General features: G+C 40.3%; 1 protein-coding gene across 1 annotated transcript in view; it reads right to left on the reverse strand.

Moving 5' to 3' along the window:
• PPARGC1A (PPARG coactivator 1 alpha) overlaps positions 1-27,188 on the reverse strand; it is a 931,093-nt gene that overhangs the window by 531,492 nt on the left and 372,413 nt on the right. Inside the window, exon 2 of the mRNA XM_061583991.1 lies at positions 1,731-1,790. Within this exon, the coding sequence (XP_061439975.1) occupies positions 1,731-1,790 (60 nt within the window). The remainder of the gene's footprint in view (positions 1-1,730; positions 1,791-27,188) is intronic.

The raw sequence follows: 27,188 nt of genomic DNA on the forward strand, positions 1-27,188 counted from the left end.
AAACCACTGTTGTTATATTGATCTTCCCTCACATGATTGTGTGAGAAACTGGAGAAATCACAAGAACTGTATTTTCTCTTAAAAGAAAACATGCACACATTTTTTGCCACTAAAACCCAATGATAAAAGTACAAAAAAAAACATTCGGCCGCGTACCCCTTGAAACCCTTTCGCGTACCACACCAGGGGTACGCGTACCACACTTTGGGAAACACTGCTATAAATAATAGATACTGAGACGCACACTAAATGCTGCAGTACTTTCAATAGAACCTACAGGGCATCTTAGAAAGCTGAAGTCAATGCATTTGAACAAACATAGATACAGTACAGAGGACTCCCATTAACTATCCAGTATTGTGCTAAACCATTATCAAAGGCCAACCCTCTTGAGTGCGCACTCAGTAGGAAACCTGGATTGGACCCCAAGGTTATATACAATACACACAACACAATGCATCATGATTGGCAAAACCAAGGCCATTTTACATTCTGCTCTACACAAGAACAGATAGTTGATTGATTGATTGAGTTTATTTACATGCCACCTTTCCACAAGCTATGTCCAAAGTAACTTACAACATTCAATACACAGTACAAATCACTGGGGTACGGGACAGAAGTCAGTTTACACAATAGGATAAATTCAGATTGGACCAAACCCAACAATTTAACAAACATAAAGTAAATTCAATATTACAAAACAAATTATTAAAAATTGTAATTAAAATATTGAACTACTTCTGGTCAAACATAGTGAAGGTTATTTCACACATTACACAGAGAAAAATTTGGATTTGTCACTGTGGATTCACTCAACAGGTAATGCAGTAAATCATACTTCCCTGATGAGTGTACCCTGATAAGCATACACATCTTTGTCAACATTCACACTTTCCAGTTTTTAATGTTCATTTTAAACATCCTGTGTCCACCTCAGACGTGATAAATGTGTTGGCTCTTGGAAAGACCCGAAAAGTCTCACACTTCTACCTGTATCTGCCCTGAGGTTGACAAAGGCCAATATAAAAAATTAATGAATAAATGAATAAATGAATAAATGAATAAAATTTTAAAAATGGTTTTTGGAGTACCAAAGAGATAATGTCCTACCTTTTAAGCATGTTTCCTTTTACATCATGGTTAGAAGTGTGTGGTGACACTGGAAAAATGACCATCAGATATAATATCTACATGAGATTCCATACTGCTGTAGGCCATCTAACAACTCCATACAAAGAGTGAACTCCAGAAGCAAGAGATAATTAATTCTGAAAAGTCACCAATTTTTCCCCACTCTCTGACCCACTACTCTGAAAGAACGTCCACACAGAAGACATTCCTTCCTTCCTATTGCCTTCTTTGCTAAGTCATTATTCAGCTTCACTCTGAGTCAGTGCCACCAACGTAGTCCTTAGAACAAACCAAAATTGTAGTATCCATGCCAGTCATGAGCAGAGTGCTTGCTTCTCTAGCAAGTATCTCTTGCTCCCTAGAGGTGCTTGGGTCAGATCAGTGCTATACTCTTTGACATGTGCTTAGGAATTAAAGTATGTGGGGGCAGATCACAATCTCCTGGAAGATGTCAGTTTACACATTTTATGATTATCCAACATACACAAACACAACATGTGCAACTCTAATTTTTTAACCAAGTTTTGCCACATAGCTAGACTTCTAGTTGAATTGTGTTCACAAATCATTCAACAATTTAAAAGTAGTACAAGTACCTGTGCATTGTTGAAAAGTATGTTGCATTCCTTCATGGGTAGATCAACACTGGAAAGAGGCTGCAAAAAAACAACAACCAAAAATTAGAATGAAAGTATATCCGTTAAATTGCAGCTGGCATTAACAGATTTAAATTCAGGCTCAAAATCTGGAACCATTTTCCAGAGGGCATATAGCTCAGTGGTAAAGCACATGATATGCATGCATAAAGTCCATATTCAATCCCTGTCATCTCCAGTTAAAAGAATCTCAGGCAGAATTGAGAAATACTTTCTCTTTCTGAAAAGTGGAGAACCACTTCATTTCATTTATTTCATTTTTAAACCGCCCATAGCGAATAGCTCTCTGGGCGGTGAACAAAACAAGATTAAAATACAATATTACAATAAAATTACAATAAAATCAGCAACAAGTTAAACGAAAAAAAAATTAAATGAAACACATTGAACATTAAAATGCCTGGGAGTATAGCCAGGTCTTAACCTGGCGCCTAAAAGAAAGTACCGAAGGCGCCAGGCGTATCTCCACAGGTAGGCTGTTCCACAGTTCGGGGGCCACCACAGAAAAGGCCCTAGATCTAATAACAATCCTCCGGGCATCCTGATGAGTTGGTACCCGGAGGAGGGCCTTGGATATTGAACGAAGTGAACGGGTAGGTTCATAGCGGGAGAGGCGTTCCACAAGGTATTGTGGTCCCACACCGTGTAAGGCTTTATAGGTCAAAACCGGCACCTTGAATCTGGCTCGGAAACAAATAGGCAGCCAGTGCAGGTGGGCCAGGACAGGTGTTATATGCGCAGACCGATAGGTCCTCGTTAACAACCTGGCTGCCGCATTTTGCACTAGCTGAAGTTTCCGAACGGTCTTCAAGGGCAGCCCTACGTAGAGCGCATTACAGTAGCCCAGTCTAGAGGTTACCAGAGCGTGAACAACTGAGGCGAGATCGTCACTGTCCAGATAGGGGCGTAGTTGGGCTACTAAGCGAAGATGGTAAAACGCATTCCATGCCACCGAGGCCACTTGAGCCTCAAGCGACAAGGAAGGGTCAAAAAGGACCCCCAAGCTACGAACCTGTTCCTTCAAGGGGAGTGTAACCCCATCTAGAACAGGATGAACATCCACCATCTGGGCAGGTAAAGAGCTCACCAACAGTGTCTCAGTCTTGTCTGGATTAAGTTTCAGTTTATTAGCTCTCATCCAGTCCATTATCGCGGTCAGGCAACGGTTCAGCACATCAACAGCCTCACCTGAAGAAGGTGAAAAGGAGAAGTAGAGTTGCGTGTCATCAGCGTACTGATTGCAAAGCACTCCAAAACTCCTGATGACCGCACCCAGAGGCTGCATGTAGATGTTAAAGAGCATGGGGGACAAGACCGACCCCTGAGGGACTCCACAATGGAGAGTCCAGGGTGTCGAGCAATGTTCCCCAAGCACTACCTTCTGGCGACGATCCGCTAAGTAGGAGCAGAGCCACTGCCAAGCAGTGCCCCCAACTCCCAACTCCGCGAGCCTCCCCAGAAGGATACCATGGTCGATGGTATCAAACGCCGCTGAGAGATCAAGGAGAATCAACAGGGTCACACTCCCCCTGTCCCTCTCCCGACAAAGGTCATCATACAGGGCGACCAAGGCTGTTTCAGTGCCAAAACCAGGCCTAAAACCGGATTGAAACGGATCCAGTTTGGGTAGACAAGGGACAGCCAACATGGTGCCCACCAACTGTTGTTGGAATGTAGCTCCCAACAGGCCCAGCCAGCAAGGTCAATTATCAGGGAGATAAGAGTTTAAGTTCAAATATCCCTGGAGTAGACAGTACTAGTCTCAATGAGACCAATAATAACTCAGTATAAGGCAGACTCATATATTCAGATTTTAAGTCATGCTGAAATCAGTGGAATCTTAAGACTTTCTGATGCCATTTCAAGGCCTCAACCTTAGGTTTGTGTTCACAAAAGGCAAAAAATAAAAAATAACAATGAACAAATACAGAGGAATTTTAAATCAGGGTCAAATCTCCAGAAACCCAACATTAGGTTAGTAAAAACATAAGTTATTTAAGACATCAAAGACTGAGAGACATATTGTCTATTGCCATTGGAGGTTGTTTCTTGGGGTACCTATGGATCTTTGTCTTAAGGCCAAACTAGACATGACCCAGGAGCAGAGTTTGGAAAAGTTATTTTTTTGAACTACAACTCCCATCAGCCCCAGCCAGCATGGCCACTGGAATGGGCTGATGGGAGTTGTAGTTCAAAAAAGTAACTTTTCCAAGCTCTGCCCAGGAGATATATGATTAGGGCTTATTTTTACTCTTTGGCAGTCTATGGGCTTTCAAGATCAGAGAAATGGTACTCTTAGCAGCATTTCTTCCCTGCCCTTTTTTTAAAAAAAAATCACAAATTGCTGCAGAAATGTGAACCGAATTTAAGATTAGAAAAATGGGAAACTGTGAGAACTATATAGCTCTTTCTAATACTGCTCCAGAATGGGGGAAGAAAGGATTGATATAGGAGGGGCAGAGATGGCTTCTGACTTTAACAAAGCTCTTCTTCCTATGTTGCCAGAGCAACGCAGAAAGCATGAGGAAGTGACAACCATGCTGGTCCCATAAGAGACGGATTTCAGAATATTCATGGCTATGTTTGCTGGTCAGATCAAACAAAAGGACGACGATTGTGTCCCATTATGCAATGGGGCAAGCAGCGAGCAGTGAGGTGGCCAAGTTTGCTGATGATACTAAATTGTTCAGGGTTGTTAAAACAAAAAGGGATTGCGAAGAGCTCCAGAAGGACCTCTCCAAACTGAGTGAATGGGCGGTAATATAGCAAATGAAATTCAACACAACATTCAAAATTATGCATATTGGAGCAAAAAGATCTTAATTTCATATATGTGCTCACAGGGTCTGAACTGGCAGTGACTGACCAGGAACTAGACCTCAGAGTTGTAGTGGATAGCTCGATGAAGATGTCAACCCAGTGTGTGGCAGTTGTGAAAAAGGCAAATTCCATGCTAGGGATCATTAGCGAAAGGTATTGAAAATAAAACTGATATCATAATGCTATTGTATAAATCTATGGTGCAGCTGCATTTGGAATATTGAGTACAGTTCTGGTTGCCTCATTTCGAAAAGGATATTGTAGAGTTGGAAAAGATTCAGAAAAGGGCAACCAGAATGATCAAGGGGATGGAGCAACTCCCCTATGAGGAAAGGTTGCAGCATTTGGGGCTTTTTAGTTTACAGAAAAGGCAAGTCAGAGGCAACATGATAGAAATGTATAAAAGTATGCATGGCATGGAAAAAGTGGATATAGTTCCCCCCCCCTCTCTGATAACACTAGAACTCGGGGACATTCAATGAAGCTGAATGTTGGAAGATTCAGGGCTGTCAAAATAAACTGTCAATAGTTAAATTATGGAATTTGCTCCCACCAACTTGGACAGGTTTAAAAAAATATTGGACAAATCAACAGAGGATAAGGCTATCAATGGCTACTAGCCAAGATGGCTGTGCTCTGCCTCCACAGTCAAGAGGAGGTCTGCTTCCAAATACTAGCTGCTGGAAACCACAGGAAGGGAGAGTGCTCTTGCACTCGGGTCCTGCTTGTGGGCTTCCCATAGGCATCTGGTTGGCCATTATGAGAACAGGATGCTGGACTAGATGGGCCACTGGCCTATCCAGCAGGCTCTTATTATCTTCTTAAGTATGAGGTCCTATTTTTCTACTCTACATTGCCTGAACTCAAAGCAAGTGCTGTCTATGAGTATGCTCATTCACTTAGAGCAGAGTTCTTCTACTTTGGGTCTCCAGATGTTGTTGAACTACAGCTCCCATCATCCCCAGCCAGCTTAGCCAATGGTTAGGGATGATGAAGTTGTAGTCCAATAACATCTGGAGACTCAAGGTTTAAGAAGGCTGAGCGAGATCACAAGCTGGCATTTCCTGCTGAAACAGAGTACAGCATGCAAATGTTGCCTGTTCTGTATTCAATATGCGTTCCCAATAGGAACTGGCACTATGACATTCAAATGTCATATAAAATTATCACAATTGTTACATTTCTGTGTACAGTACATGTATGTAGATACATCAAAGCCTCATGCAACACTATTCTTAACTGATGTTAACTTTTTGTAATAAAATTACTCCGCATCAAAAATGCATAACAGATTTTTTAAATGAAAAAATGTTGTTGTTGTTATTTGCCTTCAAGCCAATTATGACTTATGGCCACCCTATCAATCAGCAGCCTCCAATAGCATCTGTTATAAACCACCTTGCTCAGATCTTGTATGTTCAGGTCTGTGCCTTCTTTTATGGAATCAATCCATCTCTTGTTTGGTATTCCTCTTTTCCTACTCCCTTCTGTTTTCCCCAGCATTATTGTCTTTTCTGATGAATCATGTCTTCTCGTGATGTGTCCAAAGTATGAACCTCAGTTTCATAATTTAGCTTCTAATGATAGTTCTGGTTTAATTTGTTCTAACACCCAATTATTTGTCTTTTTCGTAGTCCATGGTATGCACATAGCTCTCCTCCAACACCACATTTCAAATGAGTTGATTTTTCTCTTATCCACTTTTTTCACTGTCCAACTTTCACATCCATACATAGAGATCGGGAATACCATGGTTTGAATGATCCTGACTTTGGTGTTCAGTGATACATCTTTGTATTCGAGGACCTTTTCTAGTTCTCTCATAGCTGCCCTCCACACTCCTAGCCTTCTTATCAAGCATAAAAATATGTACAAGATCACATCTCACAATAAGCAAATATATCACATTATATCATTAACAACCCCTCCCCTCTCCAGAAATATACATGGAAATGTGTTAAATAAGCAGTAGCTCCACTTCAGCAAAGATTTAGGACATGAGCTAGGCTCACAATAACAGAACTACAGAAAGTATGCAATATGAACCATTAGCCATGTATCTTCAGATAAGCAAACCTGTGTATTTCCTGAATCCTCAATCAATCATCCTCAATCTTTAAACACATTACATGGCCATGAGACCCACTGAAATCAGTAAGACTTACTTTCACATAGAAGACAATCTAGAAGTATTTGCTTGCACAACATCTGTACTATGATGTATAGAAACAGCTGCCTGGGACTGGGGTGAGGATGCTGGAAGTTGCCTCTTCCCTCCATGAATGCAGTTAATCAGGTCTGCCCCTTTAGCATTATACCTCCAAGGAGAACACTATAAATATCAGTCCCCTTAGCATGCAGACAAAGGCTGGCAAAACACTAAATTGACTCATTTGATTAGTTTTTGTCAGTTACAATGCACATTTATCTATAAATGCAGTCTTCTGTAAGATCAATATGTTTATTGAGTTTATTTTTCAATAAAGTTTGAGATGTTTTCAATTAATAAGTTGAAACATAACCTATAAAAACTACTCAACCAGCACGTTCTCCAGCATGTATGCAGACAACACAGCTGAGAAACACCAACTGGACCATTTTATTTTGAGATCATCCCCCACCCTTGGCAGTACAACAGGAAGACTCAACATAGGCTTGATAGGAATGTGCAAACTCTATCCTATTAGTTTTGTGTCTATAGGGTTGCCATATTACAGTTCCAGAAATCCGGGCAGGTTAATTTGCATATTATGCAAATTATTTGCATATTAATATTTGGATTGTCCAGTTGTTTTGTTTTTGTGCCTAGGAATTACCACCAAAAACTGGGGAAAGATGTGAGAAATCTTTTTTTTAAAAGCAACATTTTTAGCCTTAAATGCCTAGACTCTAATTTCCAACACTATGGAGTATTTATTGATTGATTAAGAGAATTTATATCCTGCCCTTTTGCTGTTAAAAACAGAGCTCAGGACAGCTTACAAATATAATAAAAACAATAAAAATACACAATCAATATAAAAACATAATAAAAACACAAAATAGCAACAAACATAAAGTAAGTCAGGGCAGCAATACGGTTAACCATATACGATATATTTCAAAGATGTGGTGGGTGGAGAAAAACAAGAAGCCAAAATGTTAGGAAAAGGAGTCTTTCACACAACATGCTCAGTTGTAAATACTGTTGCAGCAAGCTTTACAAGTTCCTCCAGTATTCCACTGGTGCAGGCACTCAGACATTCAAAGTATCTGTATGTTTCTTAGGTTTTATAAAAGCAGAGCTTTGCTTAACTCAAAATTTCTTCTCCCTTTGATCAACCACATCTACACAGGTTTCACCTCCATACTCAAAATGAAACTGGGCCTGGAAGTGTGCAACAACCCCACACATACCGTGCTAATTAGATTACCAATGCCAGGATGTCTGTCTTATCGACTACTCTCCTGCTCCCCCCCACCCCGGGCATCATAAAAGACCCAGTCCTGGGTTCAGAAAGAAAATAAATATCTGGTCCTCTTCAAAGTATTGATAAGCCTCTTGTTTTAATTGAAATAATAATTATAAATTCTTGTTCTTATCACTAATGGGAGTTAATTATCTTGCATATGCTGCTGTTGCTTCTATGGCTGTAATGGAGTGAGGTTAAAGATAAGTGAAATGCAAATAGGAAAAAAACAACACAAAAGGCAGTAACACTTTCCTAAATGTAATACCATACCAACCACAACAAGATTCCTATGAGTAAGGCAGAAAACTAAGCATCTCACAACCAGTCAAGATTCCTAACCAAAAACCAAAAATATGATAAATGAAGAAATATTTATATAAAAGCATGACTATCAAATATATTTAATATTTACACAAACTGTAAAGATATTTATAGCGCAATCCTAGGTTTATTTATTCAGAAGCAAGTCCCAGCGTATTCAGTGGGGCTTACTCAAACAGGGACAGAAATGCAACTTCAAGTGATAAGCAACTTCATTCACACAACCCAAAATTCCAAATCATGCCACTTTACGCTGTTTTGCAACTGTTTATACCTGTTTTTATGGTTATTGGATTTTAAATGGCTTTATTTCTTGTTGTGAGCTGCCTTGGTTTCCAACCCTACCTCACAGGGGTGTTGGAAAGACTCCATACACGCACACGCACACGCACACACTGCAGATGTATAAATACATACAGCCCATATAATAGTTTATTGTCAAACCAGTTGGTCATTGCAGAAAAATCAGTATTAGTTTTAAAAAAATCAGTATTACTTTCCTACAGAATAAAAACTGTAATACTTAAGTAAGCCCTGCCTACTTGCTTTAAAATAGGACTGGAGGGCACAAACACAATTCTTTTTTACATTCACTCCAAAGCCCCATTGATTTTCAGCACATTCATAACCATGTCTACTCAAAAGTAAGTCCTGTTGAATTCAATGGGATTTACTCTGGGCATATGGGATTAGCATTGCTTTTACAAAAAGCAAGTATTGGGAAGGTTTTCAAAACACTGCCCAAGATCTGACTCCTGCACACAAGAGGAAAAAAACCTGAAATGTATATACTTACCCAATTTATGAGATTTTCAGATAAACAGGGGGTGAAACCACCATTTTGTTTTCTAGACACTGCCTAAGGTCAGTGAAACTGAAACACAATCCCTGATTGGCTGCAATCCTGAACGGGCGGGGTTAAAGCTACGAAGTGCTATACAGTACTGTTTAAAGAAAGGTTTAACAGTCGGGGGGGCGGCTGACGTTTTTATGTATATCTCGAGAACCGGACCACCTAGAAACTTTTTTTTTTTAAAATTAAAGCTGAGAATCCGGGCCACCTAAAGGGCTAGCCGGGCGCCGGGTGGCATGCATAGAATCCGGGTAAAACCCGGCTAACCGGGCAATATGGCAACCCTATGTGGCTATCACCACACTATTGAAAAGTGACATTGCACTCAGGATGCAAATGCAGATATGCTATTACTACAAGAGAATGACTTTCTACATTTCTATGTTGTGCGTCAGTTCATCGCCAATACATTCATTTAAAAGTATGGATTTTTAAAAATAAATGAAGGCTATTCTGGATGGCATCTGATTGTCCTGATGCGCAACCTATACTCTGGACAAGAGGCTACTGTAAAGACAGAATATGGAGAAACTGATTGGTTCCCAATCAGAAAGGGTGTGAGATAGGGGTATATTTTACCACCCTATTTGTTTAATCTACATGCAGAACACATCATATGGAAAGTGGAACTGGACCAAGATGAAGCAGGTGTGAAAATTGGAGGGAGAAATATCAATAATTTAAGATATGCAGGCGATACCATACTACTAGCAGAAACCTGTAATGATTTGAAACAAATGCTGATGAAAGTTAAAGAGGAAAGCACAAGAGCAGGACTACAGCTAAATGTCAAGAAGTCTAAAGTACTGACAACAGAAGGTTAATGTAACTTTAAAGTTGACAACGAGGACATAGAACTTGTCAAGGATTATCAATACCTTGGCACAGTCATTAACCAAAATGGAGACAATAGTCAAGAAATCAGAAGAAGGCTAGGACTGGGGAGGGCAGCTATGAGAGAAGTAGAAAAGGTCCTCAAATGCAAAGATGTATCACTGAACACTAAAGTCAGTGTCATTCAGATCATGGTATTCCTGATCTCTATGTATAGACGTGAAAGCTGGACAGTGAAAAAAGTGTGTAAGAGAAAAATACACTCATTTGAAATGTGGTGTTGGATGAGAGCTTTGTGCATACCATGGACTGCAAAAAAAGACTAATAATAATAATAATAATAATAATAATAATAATAATAATAATAATAATAACTTTAATTTATAGGCCGCCTATCTGGCCGATGGCCACTCTAGGCGGCGTGCAATAAAACATGATAAAATACAATAAATAATTGGGTGTTAGAACAAATTAAACCAGAACTGTCACTAGAAGCTAAAATGATGAAACTGACGCTATCATATTTTGGACACATAATGAGAAGACATGATTCACTAGAAAAGACTAATTCTGGATGGAAGTGGCTGCTTAATTATGTATGGTTTCCAATATCATGGTTATATGTCTAGTGTTATCTGTTTCAACACTTACAGCTTCAGCCAGTGGATATGTAGTTCCAGATCTTGGAAAAGTTACTTTTTTGAACTACAGCTCCCATCAGCCTAATCCAGTGGCCATGTTGCCTAGGGCTGATGGGAGTTGTAGTTCAAAAAAGTAACTTTTCCAAGCTCTGCCTTTATGATTAAAATCTTTTATGAATCCTGCAGAACATGCCTATAACATTCCCCCATGATGACTGCCCCATGTGTTATAAACAAATAGAGGGCAATGAATATATTTGACTGAAGTTAAAGTTGTCTGAATGTATGACAAGTTCCCCACATAGAGCCTGATAGTTTGACTAACTAAAATATGCCATGAGACATGCATGCTATAGTAGTATACCAGAATTTCTGCAAAGGTGTTTAAAAGTTTCACATAACTTACACAACAACCACTTTATGTACTGTGTTTGGTTCCTCAAAATATACATAGTTTCATCTTGTTTTTTAACTTACTTGATTTAAAGTGGCCCTGCCATTCCTATATATTTACATTATTTCTTATTTGCCATGCAAGGGTTGACTTGTCTGTTGCTTCCTAAGTTCCTGAGTTGCATCAGTCTCATTTTTATAAGGGAAGTAGTTCATCCCAATGGAATTGATAGGTTAAGAGATCAATACAATCCAAACATTGCACTTTAGTATAGCTGCTTCTTACTAGATCCTTCTTGTTCAAGATATGTTGTTATTCTCACCCCATTACAACCCTCCCCCAGATCATACAGAGGTACAGGTAACTTTTCTTAAAGCCAGATTTTGCTTCTCTCTTTTGATTCCAGGGATGCCTGCCATTCTTAGATTTCAGATGTCTAACTAGACCAAGGGGTAGATAGACAATAAATATGTATAAACATTCAAAACATTCTTTAAATAAAACCAACCGGAAGATATATAAATTGTACTCAGATAAATGGCTTTCCATTAACAGCCACAAGGCAATTGGCATGCCATGGAATCTCCCACAAATCTTTTGCATCCTGTACAAATATGCAGCTAAAAATAGCAAATATTCATAACAGATGTATAAAAACTCATTTTGTGTATTTTAGATACATATTAGAGTTGCAGGCATTAAGATGTATTCCTAAACATGCTTACAAAGGAGCAATTCTAATAAACTTGGTGAAACTTAATTCTGAATAAACATGCTTAATTGATTAATTGGTAGGAGCCAATTTTAAATGCTGGGCTAATAGATCACAAACAGCTGGTATAGCATAGTGGGGAGGAGACCCTGGCTGGGAGTCCAGAGTCTGCGAGTTCAAATTCCCGCTCATGTCTTCTAGGTGTCAAGGGCCAACTAAAGATCACCCCCACAGTGAGTGGCTCAGGGGTTATGTGCCCTGCCACCTGTGCAGCCTAGGGCAAGCTGCATAGTCTCAAGGAGCCCAGTTGCCCCTCAGCTGGCAGTTGCGGACAAGGAAGGGGCTGGCTTGTGCAGCTATGGCAAGCTGAGCAGGCCCTAGCTAACTGGAGAGGACTAGCCTCAGAGGGAGGTAATGGTAAACTCCCTCTGAATACCGCTTACCATAAAAACCCTATTCATAGGGTTGCTATAAGTCAGGATTGACTTGAAGGCAGTCCATTTCCATTCAATAGGTCACAACTTTTTATTTGTTCATTTTTTTAGTTTATCAAGGTCCTGATATGTAGCAGGGAATGGAAAGAGAAACCGCATTTCTTTACAGCAATAAGATAACTTTGTTCATTAAATTTCAAGTTATCTAAAAAAAAGTTGGTGTAACACGGACATTGATTTACTTGTAATTAATTAATTGTCCTGGGACAACAGAGCTAAGGAACCACACTCTGTGCCATCTAGCAGGAGACAAAGGGCCACTGGATGACTGTCCCGTGTCTCCCAGGAAGAACATCACAGTAAGTGAAATACCAGCATTATCCAATCCATTAATCAGAAAAGGAGCCACTGCAGGAAACTTGCTTTCCAATCCCTGCCAGAAAAATTACTTGGCTCCAACTGCCAGTGGCCCTAAGGCAGGGGTCACCAACCTGGCTCTAGCAGGCACCATGGCACCCATTAAGGCTTTCATTGACATCCCTAGGAAGGAGCCCCATGCTGAGCTTGCTTTTTTTTTTTTTTTTTTTTAAAAGGTAACTTTTTAGTTCTCCAATAACAAAATGTACACAGTCCCTTCTAATCAATGCCTGAGAAATGAGCCAGCCTGGCTTCTTCTTCATCTCAGATTTAATGGCAAAGCAAGACCAAGGCTACTCCCGCCCATCAGTGATTCTAGCCAATGAGTGAAGTCAGATTTGTGATTGACAAGTGAGTTGTTTGGACATCAGGCAATAGGAATCCCTGAGGCCCTAAACAGCTTCTTTTCCCCCCTCCCCTTTAGTCCATTTTTCCTGCTTCTGTCTTAATTTCCAGCAGTTATTGGAATCTCCGTAGTTTGTCCTTCCTTTTTTCTTAGCCACCAGGGTGCATCTTTCTCATAGTGGATTTGTCTAAGATCAGGTACTCCCAAGAAGTTATTTTCTGCAATTATTACTATTAAGTGCAAGTAGATGTTAAATAATCCCCTCCCAAAATGCAAATGAAAAATGACAACTCTGCAGAAGCAGCAATGACTGTACTAATTTTGCAGTATACTATGCCACCCATGGCAGCCAATTTGTGTTATGCTATACCCCCATGGTACCCATTTGTGATTGACACCCTCACCACCCTATCAAAATTAAAATGTGCCTTCTGGTCTAAAAAGGTTAGTTAGACCCTAAAGAAAGCATTCAGGCCACATCTGTCAGCCAGAGCACTAAGGGCTACTGAGCTGTGTGAGAGCTTTTGGGTCTTCTGTATTATTACGCCTTTTGCAAGCCACCTTGAGAATCATTTGATTTAAAGACAGAGTAAAAATCTTCAAAATAAATTCTAATCTATTAACAAGCACATGATTAGTCAACTCTTCTTAATTGCTGTGTGTGTGTGTGTTTAACGGTCACTTGATTTCTATGGGCAACAATGAATTTAATTTTGGTATATCATTACCATCTTTAGAGACACATTAAATCTTGTTGACAGGCAGTATTGTAATTGTCAGTCCCGTAATTGTCTTTTGGTCTCTATAGGCATCTAAAGAAATTGTTTTCTTATATCACTGCACCTCTTTACCCTGGCCTTTGACACCTGAGATGTGTGCTATCAGGACTCACCCTAGTCCCATGACTGTAATTTGCTTTTAATATTGAATTTTAAATTGTTGTAACCTGCACTGGGACCTGCTGATGAAGGGTGGGTAATAAATATAATAAATATAAAAATATGATTGTGATTTTAAAATAGTAGCTAACACTTGCAAAGAAATCTTGATCTCATCATAAGTAGTTCCATAATGACCACCTTCAGACATCAGTTGAAATTAAGAAATCTGAGGTTGTCAGTAGTAATTTCTGTGAGATTCTGAGAACGTTCACTTTTTCTCCCTTAATGTATTATTTTTGTTGTATATAGGGCCAGCGCCAAAGTGCCCTGCAGCCCACAGCAGCCACTGAAGGGCCCTTCATTAGGGTGGAGGAATAGCACTCTCCTTCTGCAATCCATGGCAGGGTCCCTGCTGCGAATCGCAGGGAGCTTGCAGGCCAGCTCCCTGTTCGCTCGCTCCACCTACCTCTCTTCTGTCTGCTGCGCTGAGTGCGCGGGGCTGCCATCAACCAAGGTAGTGGCTAGGGTTGCCAGGTTCATGGCCTGAGACTGATCCTGTATCTTTAGGAGAAGAGAAAGTCAGCCAAGTGCAGGTGTTCTTGCAACCCTGTAATGGGAAAAACCACAAGGTGGAATTCTTTCTTCTCACTGCACAACATTTAAAGATACAGAAGACCTCTTGGAGACCGGGCCTGGCAACCAAGAGGTCTTCTGTATCTTTAAAAGTTGTGCAGGGAGAAGGGAGAATTCCACCTTGTGATTTTTCCCATTACAGGGTTGCAAGAACACCTGCACTTGGCTGACTTTCTCTTCTCCTAAAGATACAGGATCAGTCTCAGGCCATGAACCTGGCAACCCTAGTAGTGGCAGAGGCTTCTTTAAGGGGCTGATGCACCTACCACCATCTTGGTTGCTGGCAGGCATGTGTGCGTGCATACGTGTAGCGAACCACGCATGCATGCCATCAGCCAGGATGGCAGCGGAGGTATCAGCCCCTTAGAGAAGCCTCCACCACCATTTTGATTGATGGCAGCCCTGCGCGCACAGCAGCAGGACACAGGAGAGATGTAGGTGGAACAGGCGGGAGCCATGTGCCCAGAGTGCATGCCTGACTGTGTGTGGGTGCTGGAGCCCGGAGCAGGCTGGTGCCCAAGGGACTCGGCATGCCTGGCGCTGACCCTGGTTGTATATGTGTGGTTTTTTACTCAGTTTTAAATCCTATTAGTTACGCTGTTGTAAACATAGGTTCTTAGGGTTAAGGGTAAGTAATAAATGCATAACTAATAATTGACATCAAGCAGGTGCCTTCATTGTATTTCTTTCATTGCCTGCTTAAAGCTTTTCGGTTTAGGCAAGCCTTTCCAGACACATAGATGATGATCAATTCTAATTTTTTTACTTAGTAGCTGTTTTAATTGTTTTAAATATGTTTTCATTACTTGTTTTAACTGTTCGATTGATAATTTTAATGTTTTTTGTAAACCCATTAGAGGTCTTGACATTCAAGCGGTATATAAATTTTGTTACATAAATAAAACTTAAATTATGATGTTCACTCACTATTAAAAATGACATGAAAGCATCTACTGCTTCATTAAAATCTCCCCCAAAGCTTCAGCATTATTTGTTATTTCCTTACATATATATATTCACTAACAGGCAAAAACCCTTGAAGATTAAGAACCTACCTATAGCAAACAGATATATCAAGCTTTAAAAAGCAGGGAAATTGGGCAGCTATAGTGAATGCTCCTGGGGAGCAGGAGACCTGACCTCCTCTCTGAGATATTGTACTACCCTACAAAGTTGTAAAAATGCAAACACAATTTGGGTTGGTCTTTCACAGTCCAATCCACTTCCTGTGTAGCTTGGAAGAATTTGGTAACATGTGCCTCTGAGCATATGGTGAGTGGTGGCAACACTTGCCATCTCCAAAGATGGAGAATTACATTTTTGTATGTTTGTTGGTGCTGTTCTTACTTTGCTTCTTTCCTGTGATACTACTGTTTCTACAGGGAATCTAACCTAGAAAATTAAATTTCTCTCATTCATCCTAGAAATTTGTGTCAAATTTATTTTTATTAATTTCAAAGCCTGTTTATTGGTCATTGTCATATGATGGTGAAGACAGCCTTTTGTGTTTCAAACTGGAGATTATGTTCTATTTCTATTTTGGGTGCATTAAGAATTGGATCTGAAACTGCAGTTTGATTTAAAATAAGACTGACTACAATATGTTGCTACTTATTTATTATTTGATTTATTATTTGATTTATATCCTGCCCTTTCTCCCAGAAGGAGCCCAGGGCTTAAGCAATGACTCTACCCATTGGAAAAGAACTATTTTAAGAGTTTCTTAGGACAGGTTAAAGTGACCACAGGGGATGGGGAGGGGAGGAAGGGCAGAGGGGAAGAGGGGGATGGGAGCAGCAGGAGGGGGAGGGGAGGGGGAGGGCATGTTTGATCATTTGCATGTTTATTGAGTTCAGTGGGATTTGCTCCCAAGCAATCATACTTAGGATAAGTAAAAATGACCATGAGGGGAGGAGAAGAGAGAGGCAGGGAGGGCTGGAGTGGGCAGGGGCGGAGGAAGAAGGGAGGATGAAGGGAGAGGAGAGGAGAAGGAGGGGAACGGCAGGTCTGATGATTTGCATGTTTATTGAGTTCAATGGGATTTACTCCTGTGTAATCATGGTTAGGATAGGTAAAACTGACCATGGGGAAGAAGGAGGGGAGGGGAGAGAAGAGGGAAGAAGGGAGGGGAGAGGGTAGCATAAGGAGGGGAAGGAGGGACTGGAATTAAAAGTGGAGGGGCAAAAGGGAGGTGATGGTATGGAGTAGGGGGGAGGATAGGCTTGATCATTTGCATGCTTATTGAGTTCATTGGGATTTATTTCCCCACAATCATGCTTAAGATATGAAAAACTGACCATGGGGGAGGAGGAGTTGGAAGGGAGGGAAAGGAGGAGGAGGGGGAAGGAGAGGATTGGAAGGGGATGGGGAGGGGAAAGGAGGGGCAAAGGAAGGGGGAGGGAAGTGATAAGGGGAATGGTTAGGAGGGAGGAGGAGGGGAGGGCAGGTTTCATCATTTGCATGCTTTATGAGTGCAATGGGATTGACTCCTGTGCAATCATGCTTAGGATACATGAAATTGACCTGGTGGAGAAGCAGGAAGGGGGAGGAGGGGGAGGGGAGGAGATTGGGTGGGTGAGCACTGGGCAGAGCAGACGCCCCTTTCCTTTCCAAAAGGAAAACTTTGTGAACAGTATCATTCTTCTTCTGGGTTTCCCCCAACTTTTTATTCTACAGCAGGCACATGTAGCCTCCCACCCAAATTTAAACCAAATCTGTCCCTGGCCACACCCACAAAAGAACTTTATTTTACTTTAGACAGTCATGTCTTCTCCCAAAGAATCCTGGGAAGTGTAGTTAGTGAAGGGTACTGAGAGTTGCTAGGAGATGCCCTGTTTCCCTCACAGAACTTCAATCAGAGCAACTTACTGTTAAACCACTCTGGCCACTGGAGCTCTGTCAGGGGAACAGGTGTCTCCTCTCAGCACAAACTACACTTCCCAGGATTCTTTGGGGGAAGCCATGACTGCCTAAAGTGAAATAAAGATCTGGTGTGGGTGTGGCCCCCTGATTAGGCAAGGCAAGCATCTGGGAGTCTGGCTTTTAGAACACTAACAGTTGGTTCTTACTGAGTATGCCCGGGGTTATCACTGAGTTCAATGCTGATTTTTACTTAATTTCAGCACATTATGGGAACACTGATAGAAAAAAGTCAACAGGGGTCTGTTTTTTTCTTTTTTTTGCAATTTGAACTCTCAATTCACTCTGACTGTTTTGTGTATCTCTGTGAAAATTTAGAGGGTTGTTAAGCAAGCATTTCTGAGTTCAGGGCTATAAGTTTTGTAGGGTTTTGTTTTAAAATGAGTTTATGGGAAGCATCAGAATGCTAATTATGGAGATTACAACCTCACTTTTCAATCAAAATTCTCAGTGATCATTAAATCGTCTATGGTTGCCATCCTATCAGGGCCAGTCCTAAAGGGCGGCCAGATTGGGCACTGGCCCAAGGGCCCCAGAGCTACAGGAGCCCCTAAGGGGCCCCTGAGGGGCCCTCTGCTCCCCTTCCGTGGTCCACACACCCCATGCCCCCCACTTACCTGTCAGCCAGCTTTTTAGCATTGCCCTTAATGAAGATGGTGACCGCAGCTTCCCTAAGGTACTGAAGCTGCTGCTGCCATCTTAGTTGATGGAAGAGATGTGTGCACATAGCACGCACGTGTGCCATCAACAAAGATGGCGGCGGAGGCTTCATTCTCCTTAGGGAAACTGCAGCCGCCATCTTCATTAAGGGCAATGGTAAACACTAGACAGGTAGGGGGGCTGTGGGGGGCACGTGCACGCACACACACACCCACTGGGGGGCCAGGGCAAGCTGATGCCCAAGGGCCCCCGCATGCCTGGAGCTGGCCCTGCATCCTATAATCCCTGTGATGGCATCCCAGGGATCATAGGAATCACTTGATCTTCCCTCTTCAAAGACACAGAGATAGAGAGAGGGATCCAACCTCAGAAAGTGATCCAATGCCAAATTCCCCACCATGCCACCACAGCAACTTTCATGGCCCCGACCCTACTTATGTTGGAGCACCAATGTTGGTAGGGCTAAGAAGGAGACATGTTGAGGTGGTTTGAGAATATGACAGGGGTGGACCATGGGAAGGCTTGGATCCAAAGGGTCCAATAACTTTTAAGTTCACTGACATGCCCCCAAACCTGGCAGGAATTTACATTAGTTGAGATACATCACTCCCATTTATTTCTCTCCCACTAGATAGAGGAGTGCTAGCGTGTTCTTTTGTCCTCACTTCTACTCTGCCAGCAGTCAGAAGGGGGAGAGAAACCAGGTTTCCCACCACCACCATATTGGCAAACAAACAAAATATGTTATCCAGGGCTGGCACCAAAAGGTGGCCAGGTTGGGTCCTGGCTGAGGGCCCCTGCGGCCCAGAGGGGCCTCTCATTAGGGTGTGGGGGTAGTGTTCCCCTTCTGCAACCGTGCTGCAGATCACAAAGATGGAGCTCCCCGCCCCTACAGACTGTGTGGATTTGCAGCACCCGCCCACTCCACCTACCTCTCCTCCCTTTTTGTGAATGCCCTACAAGCTGCACACACAGCTGCCATCAACCAAGATGGCAGCAGAGCCTTCACTAAGGGGCTGATACCCCTACCGCCATCTTGACTGATGTCAGGCATGTGCACACAATGCAGCGTAGCGTGCATGCATGCCATCAAAGAAGATGGAAGTGGAGGTATCAGCCCCTGAAAGAAGCCTCTGCCACCATCTTGGTTGATGGCAGCAACCTGTGCACCTAGTGAGCAGGGCATTCACAGAAAGAGATAAGAGATAGGCGGAGTTGTCCCGCATAGCTGGGAACAGGGGGCCCAGGGCAGTCTGGTGCCCAAGGGCCCAATCACAATAGCCCTTGTGTTATCCATAATAAAGAGATGATCCACATACTATCAAAAGCTGCTGCTTTTGCAGTGCAGTGGTGGTTGCAAAGATTGTTTCATTTGCTGTTTTTGTATATACTGTTCATTAACTCTGGGCAAAAAGTAATCCAATTTGAAGTAGTTTTTATTTATATGATAGCACAAAATCCTCAGACTCTACCAAATAATTTTCTTTATTTATATACATTTCCCAGAGGAACATACATGAAGATATGCAAGCCAGATATGAAATGCAGTTTGAGGACCTAACCCAGACGATGGGTGGCCTTTCCTAAATCCAGATCAAGAGTGGGTGTTCTCCAGTCCTTGCAACAGCCAAAACTAGGTTTTCAATTTGAAGTGGAATGAGTGCAAGGGCTCAGGCTTGAGCTAGAGGTATACCAAGTGGAAGGTTCTGTTCTGTTGGCCAGATGACCACAGAAGGTCAGGCTCCCACTATTTATATAAGGCCTGTCCAACCCAGAGGCCTCATATTCATACTCCTGGCCAATTGCAAATAGCAATGTTGCTCACTGCTATTCCCTTCCATGACTGAAGAGAGCTTTCTAACTTAAGCAACTTACCTTAGCTCCATACCTTCCAGGTCTCAAAGTCAGGTTCAGCCCCAGCCACGCCCTAATGGCTTGGAGGATTTCAACCAAAACGCAGAGCAGGTTTCTAGAGAGGATGCTTCAGATATCACAATGGTATGTGATATGAAAATGGACTGCCTTCAAGTCGATTCCGACTTATGGCGACCCTATGAATAGGGGTTTCATGGTAAGCAATATTCAGAGGTGGTTTACCATTGCCTTCCTCTGAGGCTGAGAGGCAGTGACTGGCCCAAGGCCACCCAGTGAGCTTCATAGCTATGTGGGGGTTCAAACCCTGGCCTCCCAGGTAGTAGTCCAACACTCTAACCACTACACCACACTGGCTCTGCTCATTCATATAGACAGATTAAAAGCCTTTCCTTGCTATGCTAATTTATCACCAGCAGTTGCTGTGGAAAATGGGTTTCTCTGAATGTATCTTATGTACATTTGGGCTCTTCATAGAAAGGTGTCACTCACTTCAAGCCTTTCCATTTCATGGCCTGTATTGGTGTACTTTTTACAAATGTTCTTCTTGTCCGTGTCTGTGCATGCAAAAAAGCACACCAACCTGCCAACTTTGGAACCAGTTCATGCATCTTCTAAAGTGGACTCTAGCCACAAAACTTCTATCACCAGTGATGCAGTAGAGCAGGAATGGGGGAGGCACAGCTCCAGAACCTTTTTCCAGAGCAGGAGCAATGATATCATCTGACCTTCCATGCCCTGACAAGTGAATGGGGTGAAAATGAGGCTTTCAAATTTGGTTTTGACAGATTTACTTAGAGCAGGGTCAGCCAAGGTGGTGTCTTGTTCAGAGCAGGATTCACGAGGCTGAGACACAGGTGCAATTAAATCTTGTTTTATTAAAGTAATGGATACATCAAAAGCAGTGCACTTCATAGAAACCTCTAAGCTAGCTCACTAGAATTCCCTAACGGCACTCTAGACATGCTCTGCAACATGTGAAGAAAGTTGACTCAGCAGCTCAACCCAGAGAGCTGCAGTCTTAAGTAGGGAAAGTTTTAGATCATAATCTCTGGCTCCTTTGCAAGTCCTGCCTCTGTCCTGTCCGCTTCTCGCGGCGTCGAGAGCAGGGTGACAGGGTGTGTGCTTCCAACGGCTCGTTCGAAAGAACCGTCTCCTTAGCAACTGGCTCGAGGTCAGGGGGCGGTGACGTGCTTGAGGCATCCCAAGAGCCGCTTGGTAAAGGGGGAGTCAATGCCCCCTCCGAAACATCTTCCAATGGCTCCTCCAACCTGTCTGGGACCGGCACGCTCCCCTCTTCAGGGATCGCGCCATCCGTGGGAACTGGCCCAGAGTCATCCTCACTCCCCTCCCAAGGTCTTGCTGAGACTCAACAACTCCTTGGTCTTCCGCGCCTTCTGACAGCTGGGAAACCTGAAACTCATGTCTTCCCCCTCTCTGGCCCTCGTGGGGGAACGGAGGCTCAACAGGTGGTTCCCTTCATATGTTGTTGGACTCCAACTCCCATCATCCTCAACCAGCATGGCCAATGGATAAGGATGATGGGAGCTGTAGTATAACATTTATACTGGCTATCCCTGGCATAGAGGACGTATGAGGACAATATTCAAACAGGGTCTGGATACTTTGTTCCTTTTATCAGTTTGAATGGTAACACTTGTTTGCAAGTTTGTTTGCATTTCTCATTAAAAGGTAAAGGTTGCATTTCAGCTGGCTGAAAATCTTTTGTTAAAGTTCAATAGGTTTTGTAGTCAGATGTAATCCACTCTAAATTCAATGGAACTTGCTCCTAGGTGACAGGCATAGAATTGCACTCATGCCACATGGATAATCAGGGATGTCAACCCAGGTCTCCTGACCCAGAATCAAGCATGCTAATGAGTATACCACTCTGTGTCAGCTCACTATTCTATTATTGTCCACTGATCCTAACAACTTGCTGTGCTCTTTGGGGAGGTGTGTGTGTGTAGATAGATAAATATAGATCATGAATCAACACAACTGCCTGCATTTTTGGCTCTCCTTGGAACTGCCATTATGAACTTCTCCAACTTCAAAATTTATCATTACACCACTGTCTATCACAATATTTTTGTTAGTTTTTAAAGTGCCACTCGATCCTTGGCTATCTTCCCTACAACAGCTAATATACTTATTCCTCAGGAATAGGCAAATGAAAACACCCAAATGAAGATGTTGTGCATGTGATTAAACATGTTGAACCTTCATTTCTTCTCTAATCTTCTCCAGTGCTTTAGTATTCTGATAATCTGATTACTATTTTAGCATATAACTGATGGATGAGTAAGAAATATGTTTATGCCAGAAAGACAGCGTGTCTGTGCACATATTTGTAGATGAACGAGTATGTAAGATTTAGCTGTAATCCAGAATTCAGTATCTTTGCATATTACATAAAGCTTTGTATGTCTGAGGAAAAACATGCATCATCTTCATGTTGTCTTTAGGCACTTGGACAGTGACTAAACTTACAGCCTTGCCAGCAGGAATTTTGCTTAGTTAAGTATTTGGGGTTCATAGTATTTGAAGGAGATAGAAGATAAAAGCTTTCGCCCCTCAAAACTTGCAGAAGTTCAAATTTTAATCCTTAGTCACAAGTGTTTACTGGTCCCAGAGACACTATGCTTGGGCAATGCAAGCAGTCCTTTGCAACTCCCAACCACCTCATGGAATAGCTACTGAGGCTTGTACACCTCATGATTTTGTCTAATCTTTTTGAATATCCAGATTTAAAGTTACCTATATATTTTAATGATTAGCAAAAGACCCTTCTTTAAGCAAATTATAAAACTAAAGATGGTTGCATATCAAATGGTGTATAATGTTAAATTTCTGGTATTTTTAAAAAATGAAAACAAATCAAGTTTCCAATCTATGTAACAGTTTAAAAAATCATATTCTTGTTTTTCTGGCTCTTCTTCCTTCAATAAACATTTCCTTCACAGCAAGTCAGTAAGAACTGATTAGGAAAAAGGAACTCATTTCTCTATATATGATCAAACTTCAAATTACAGTACTGTGTTGATACTGCTTCCCACCAAGATATTCCGTATATCTTGTTTGGACCAGTTCGTGACCGTGTATTTGGATGATATCCTCATACTTCTATATCAGGATTTCAGGTTAACCCCTAACTGATGACTATTCTCTTGAGATGGCTGCTGGCACAACTGCAGGGTGTGAGATAATTGGTACAGTCTTTTACTCCTTTGCTGAAATTATACAGCCACAAGAGTGGCTGTATACTATAGCCAGCGTGGATTTTTCACGTTCCACAATGTTAAATTGAAAATACCCCCCATGCCATTCTGATGTTTCCCATAAGTTCATTTCAAAACAAAACCTTACAAAACTTATAGTCCTGGACTCAGAAACGCTTGCTTAACAACCCTTTAAATTTTCATGGCAATACACAGAGCAGTCAGAGAAAATAGCGAGTTCAAAGTGTAAAAAGAGAGAGAGAAAACTAGACCCCTTTCGGACTTTTTTCTGTCAGAGTTCTCATAATCTGTGGAAATTCATTAAAAATCAGCCATGTTCTCAGAGTACCTGGAATCCTATTACTGACCTTGACCCATACTCTGACCTTCATCTTCTGCAATTAAAAAATTAAAAAATGCCTGGCTGATTTTTAATTAATTTAAGAAATTTTGCATTGAACTGAAAGATAGCGCCGGGCATGGTCAATAAGAACCAACTGTTAGTTCTTCCTCTTTTTGTTTTATTTCTTCCAAAATTAATTGCATTTTCTGTTGTTTCTTTTTTTTAATTCAGAGTTACATTTAATAAGATATCCCCTCATAAATGCCTTACTTGTATCCCAAACGATATTTTCACTTGTTCCTTTATGTAAATTATGTTCAAAAAACTCTTTTAATTTCTTCTTACATTCTTGTACTACTTTGTCATTCTGTAATAAAGATTCATTTAGTCTCCATCTAAATCCAAGATTTTTCTTTTTTAAAGTTAATATCACAGGGTTATGATCCGAAAAAGTTTTTGGTAATATATCCATTTTAAAAGTGTCCTTCGCTAAAATTTTAGACATCCAGATCATATCAATCCTCGAGAATGTTTTGTGTCTTTCTGAAAAATAAGTAAATTCCTTTGCATTATCATTTATATATCTCCAGGTATCCACCAATTCTAAATGTTCCATCAGTTCAAAGCAAATCTTCGGTAATTTACCCTGTGTCTCTTTGATATTTTTTTCAGAAAGCCTATCAATTTTTGGTGAGATTACCCCATTCCAATCACCCATAACGCACCAATGGTCATATGAAAACTCTGACAATTTTTCCATAAGTCCTGTGTAAAACCTTGTTTTATCTTCATTGGGGGCATAGATACCCACTATCAAAATGTTTGTACCCTGTAGAGTAATTTCAACCCCCACAAATCTACCACTATCATCCAGTAATACCAATTTAGGAAGCAATTGTGGGTTAATGTAGAGAACAACTCCATTTTTTTTTTTGGTCCAGCCGAAATAAATTCTTCACCCAAATTTTTACAAATCAAATATTTGGAATCTTTCTTCTTAATATGAGTTTCTTGTAAACAAATTATATCCAATTTTAATTTTTTCAAATAGTGAAACACTTTCTTTCTCTTCTGCGCCGTATTAGCTCCATTTATATTCCAAGTTAGATATTTGTAATCCAACTAAAGTTTCTATTGTAAATCAAATCAAAATGTTACAGAAGCAAGTATCAATGCTGACAGTTAGAGAAATTGAAAGAAAACTAAATTTTGCTAAACAAAGGACTTTTGAATTTGCAAATAAACCGGGGAAATGGTTAGCATATAAATTAAGAAAAGAACGTCAAAAAATATCATTTTAAAGATACAAGAAGGAGATGAGACGTTGACAGATAATGTAAAAATTAAAAAGATTTTTCATCAATATTATTCAACATTGTACAAATGTCAGGAAATTCCATCTGAAAAAATAGAAGAGTATATATCTAAACAGAATTTGCCTAAAATTACAGACTTTCAGAGACAAGCTATTAATGACCCTATTACATTAAGAGAGATATCTGAAGCTATAAACAAAATTAAATTAGGAAAGGCACCAGGACCAGATGGGTTATCTGCAATGTATTATAAATGTTTGGAGGAAGAACTCTTACTACCTTTACAGTCTACAATGAATCTTATTCTGCAAGAGGGAAAGATACCGGATAGTTGGAAAAATGCTAATATAACATTAATACCTAAAGAGGAGCAAGATTTAACTAAAACAAAAAATTATCGACCAATATCTCTATTGAATAATGACTATAAAATTTTTACAATGATCTTGGCAGAAAGATTGAAAATAATATTGCAACAATTTATTCAGGAAGATCAATCAGGGTTTTTACCTAAAAGACAATTACGTGACAACGTCAGAAATGTCTTGAATGTTCTGGAATATTTAGAACAACGAAATGATAAACAAGCAGCTTTGATTTTTTTAGATGCTGAAAAAGCATTTGATAATTTGAATTGGAAATTTATGTTTCAGGTTTTGGAGCAAATGGATTTTGGAGACAATTTTATAAAATGGATTAGATCGATTTATACATCTCAGAAGGCTCAGATAATTGTTAACGGAGATTTAACGGATTCATGTGAAATACAAAAGGGTACAAGACAGGGATGTCCTTTATCTCCTCTTTTATTTATTCTGGTCTTAGAAGTGCTGCATAGAGATATAAGGCAAGATAAAAGAATTTCGGGATTAAAGATAAAAAAAGAAGAATATAAATTGAGAGCATTTGCTGATGATTTGATAATTGTACTAGAAAATCCTTTGGAAGGAATTAATGTATTGATGGACAAATTAAAAGAATTTGGACCGTTAGCAGGATTTAAGATCAACAATCAAAAAACAAAGATGTTGGTGAAAAATTTAACTTTAAGGGAACAGAAAGAGTTAATGGACAAGACAGATTTTACAATAGAGAAAAAGTTGAAATATTTAGGTATCATTATGACAAATAAAAATTCAAAGTTGTTTCATAATAATTATGAAAAATTATGGACAGAGATAAAGAAAGACTTGCTAAAATGGGATAAACTACAACTGTCATTAATGGGTAGAATATCTGCGATAAAAATGAATGTATTACCGAGAATGATGTTTTTGTTTCAAACAATACCTGTAATATCCTCTGATTTACCTTTTAAACAATGGCAAAAAGATATCTCTAAATTTGTATGGCAAGGAAAAAAACCAAGAGTCAAATTTAAATTACTACAAGATGCCAAAGAAAGAGGAGGACTGGGATTACCAAATCTGAGACTTTATTTTGCTGCCTGCTGTCTAGTCTGGATAAAGGAATGGATCTTACTGAGGAATAAAAGACTATTGGATTTGGAGGGCCATAATTTGAAGTGGGGATGGCATGGATATCTATGGTATGACAAAGTAAAAGTAAATGTAGACTTTAACAATCATTTTATAAGACGTCCTCTGTTGAAAATATGGAATAGATATAAACCAAGGTTTTACTCGAAAATACCATTATGTGTCTCAAGTCAAGAAGCGTTTTATAGAAGAGAAATGGCTGGAAAAGAGAAATGGTTAACTTATCAAGAACTATTAGAAAATGTACATGGAGAATATACAATGAAAGAGAGAGAACAACTGACAAAGGAAGGATATAGTTTTCAATGGTTTGCCTATTTACAATTGTTAGAAAGATATAAAATGGAAAAGAAAATGTATGGGTTTGAAATAAGTAAATCTGATTTTGAAATAGGACTGTGTACAAATGATGAAAATATAATTGCGAAAATGTATAAACTCTTATTGAAAATGGATATGGAGGAAGAACAAGTAAAAGAGTGTATGGTAAAGTGGGCAAAAAAATTTTTGGTTATAATATACAAATGGATCAATGGGAAAATATGTGGAAAAAAGGTTTGAAATTTACACTATGCTATAATCTTAAAGAAAATTTTTATAAAATGATGTACCGTTGGTACATGACTCCAGAAAAGTTGTCAAAAATGTATAGTAATGTTTCTAATGTTTGTTGGAAATGTAAACAACAAGAAGGATCATTTTATCATATGTGGTGGTTATGTAAAAAGGCAAAATCATTTTGGGCACAGATAGGTAGGAAGATGCAAAAAATTCTAAAGATAAATATTCAGTCAAAACCAGAATTTTTTTTATTGGGTTTTATGGATAAA

This window comes from Rhineura floridana, chromosome 9, assembly GCF_030035675.1.
Source record: "Rhineura floridana isolate rRhiFlo1 chromosome 9, rRhiFlo1.hap2, whole genome shotgun sequence".
NCBI lineage: Eukaryota > Metazoa > Chordata > Lepidosauria > Squamata > Rhineuridae > Rhineura > Rhineura floridana.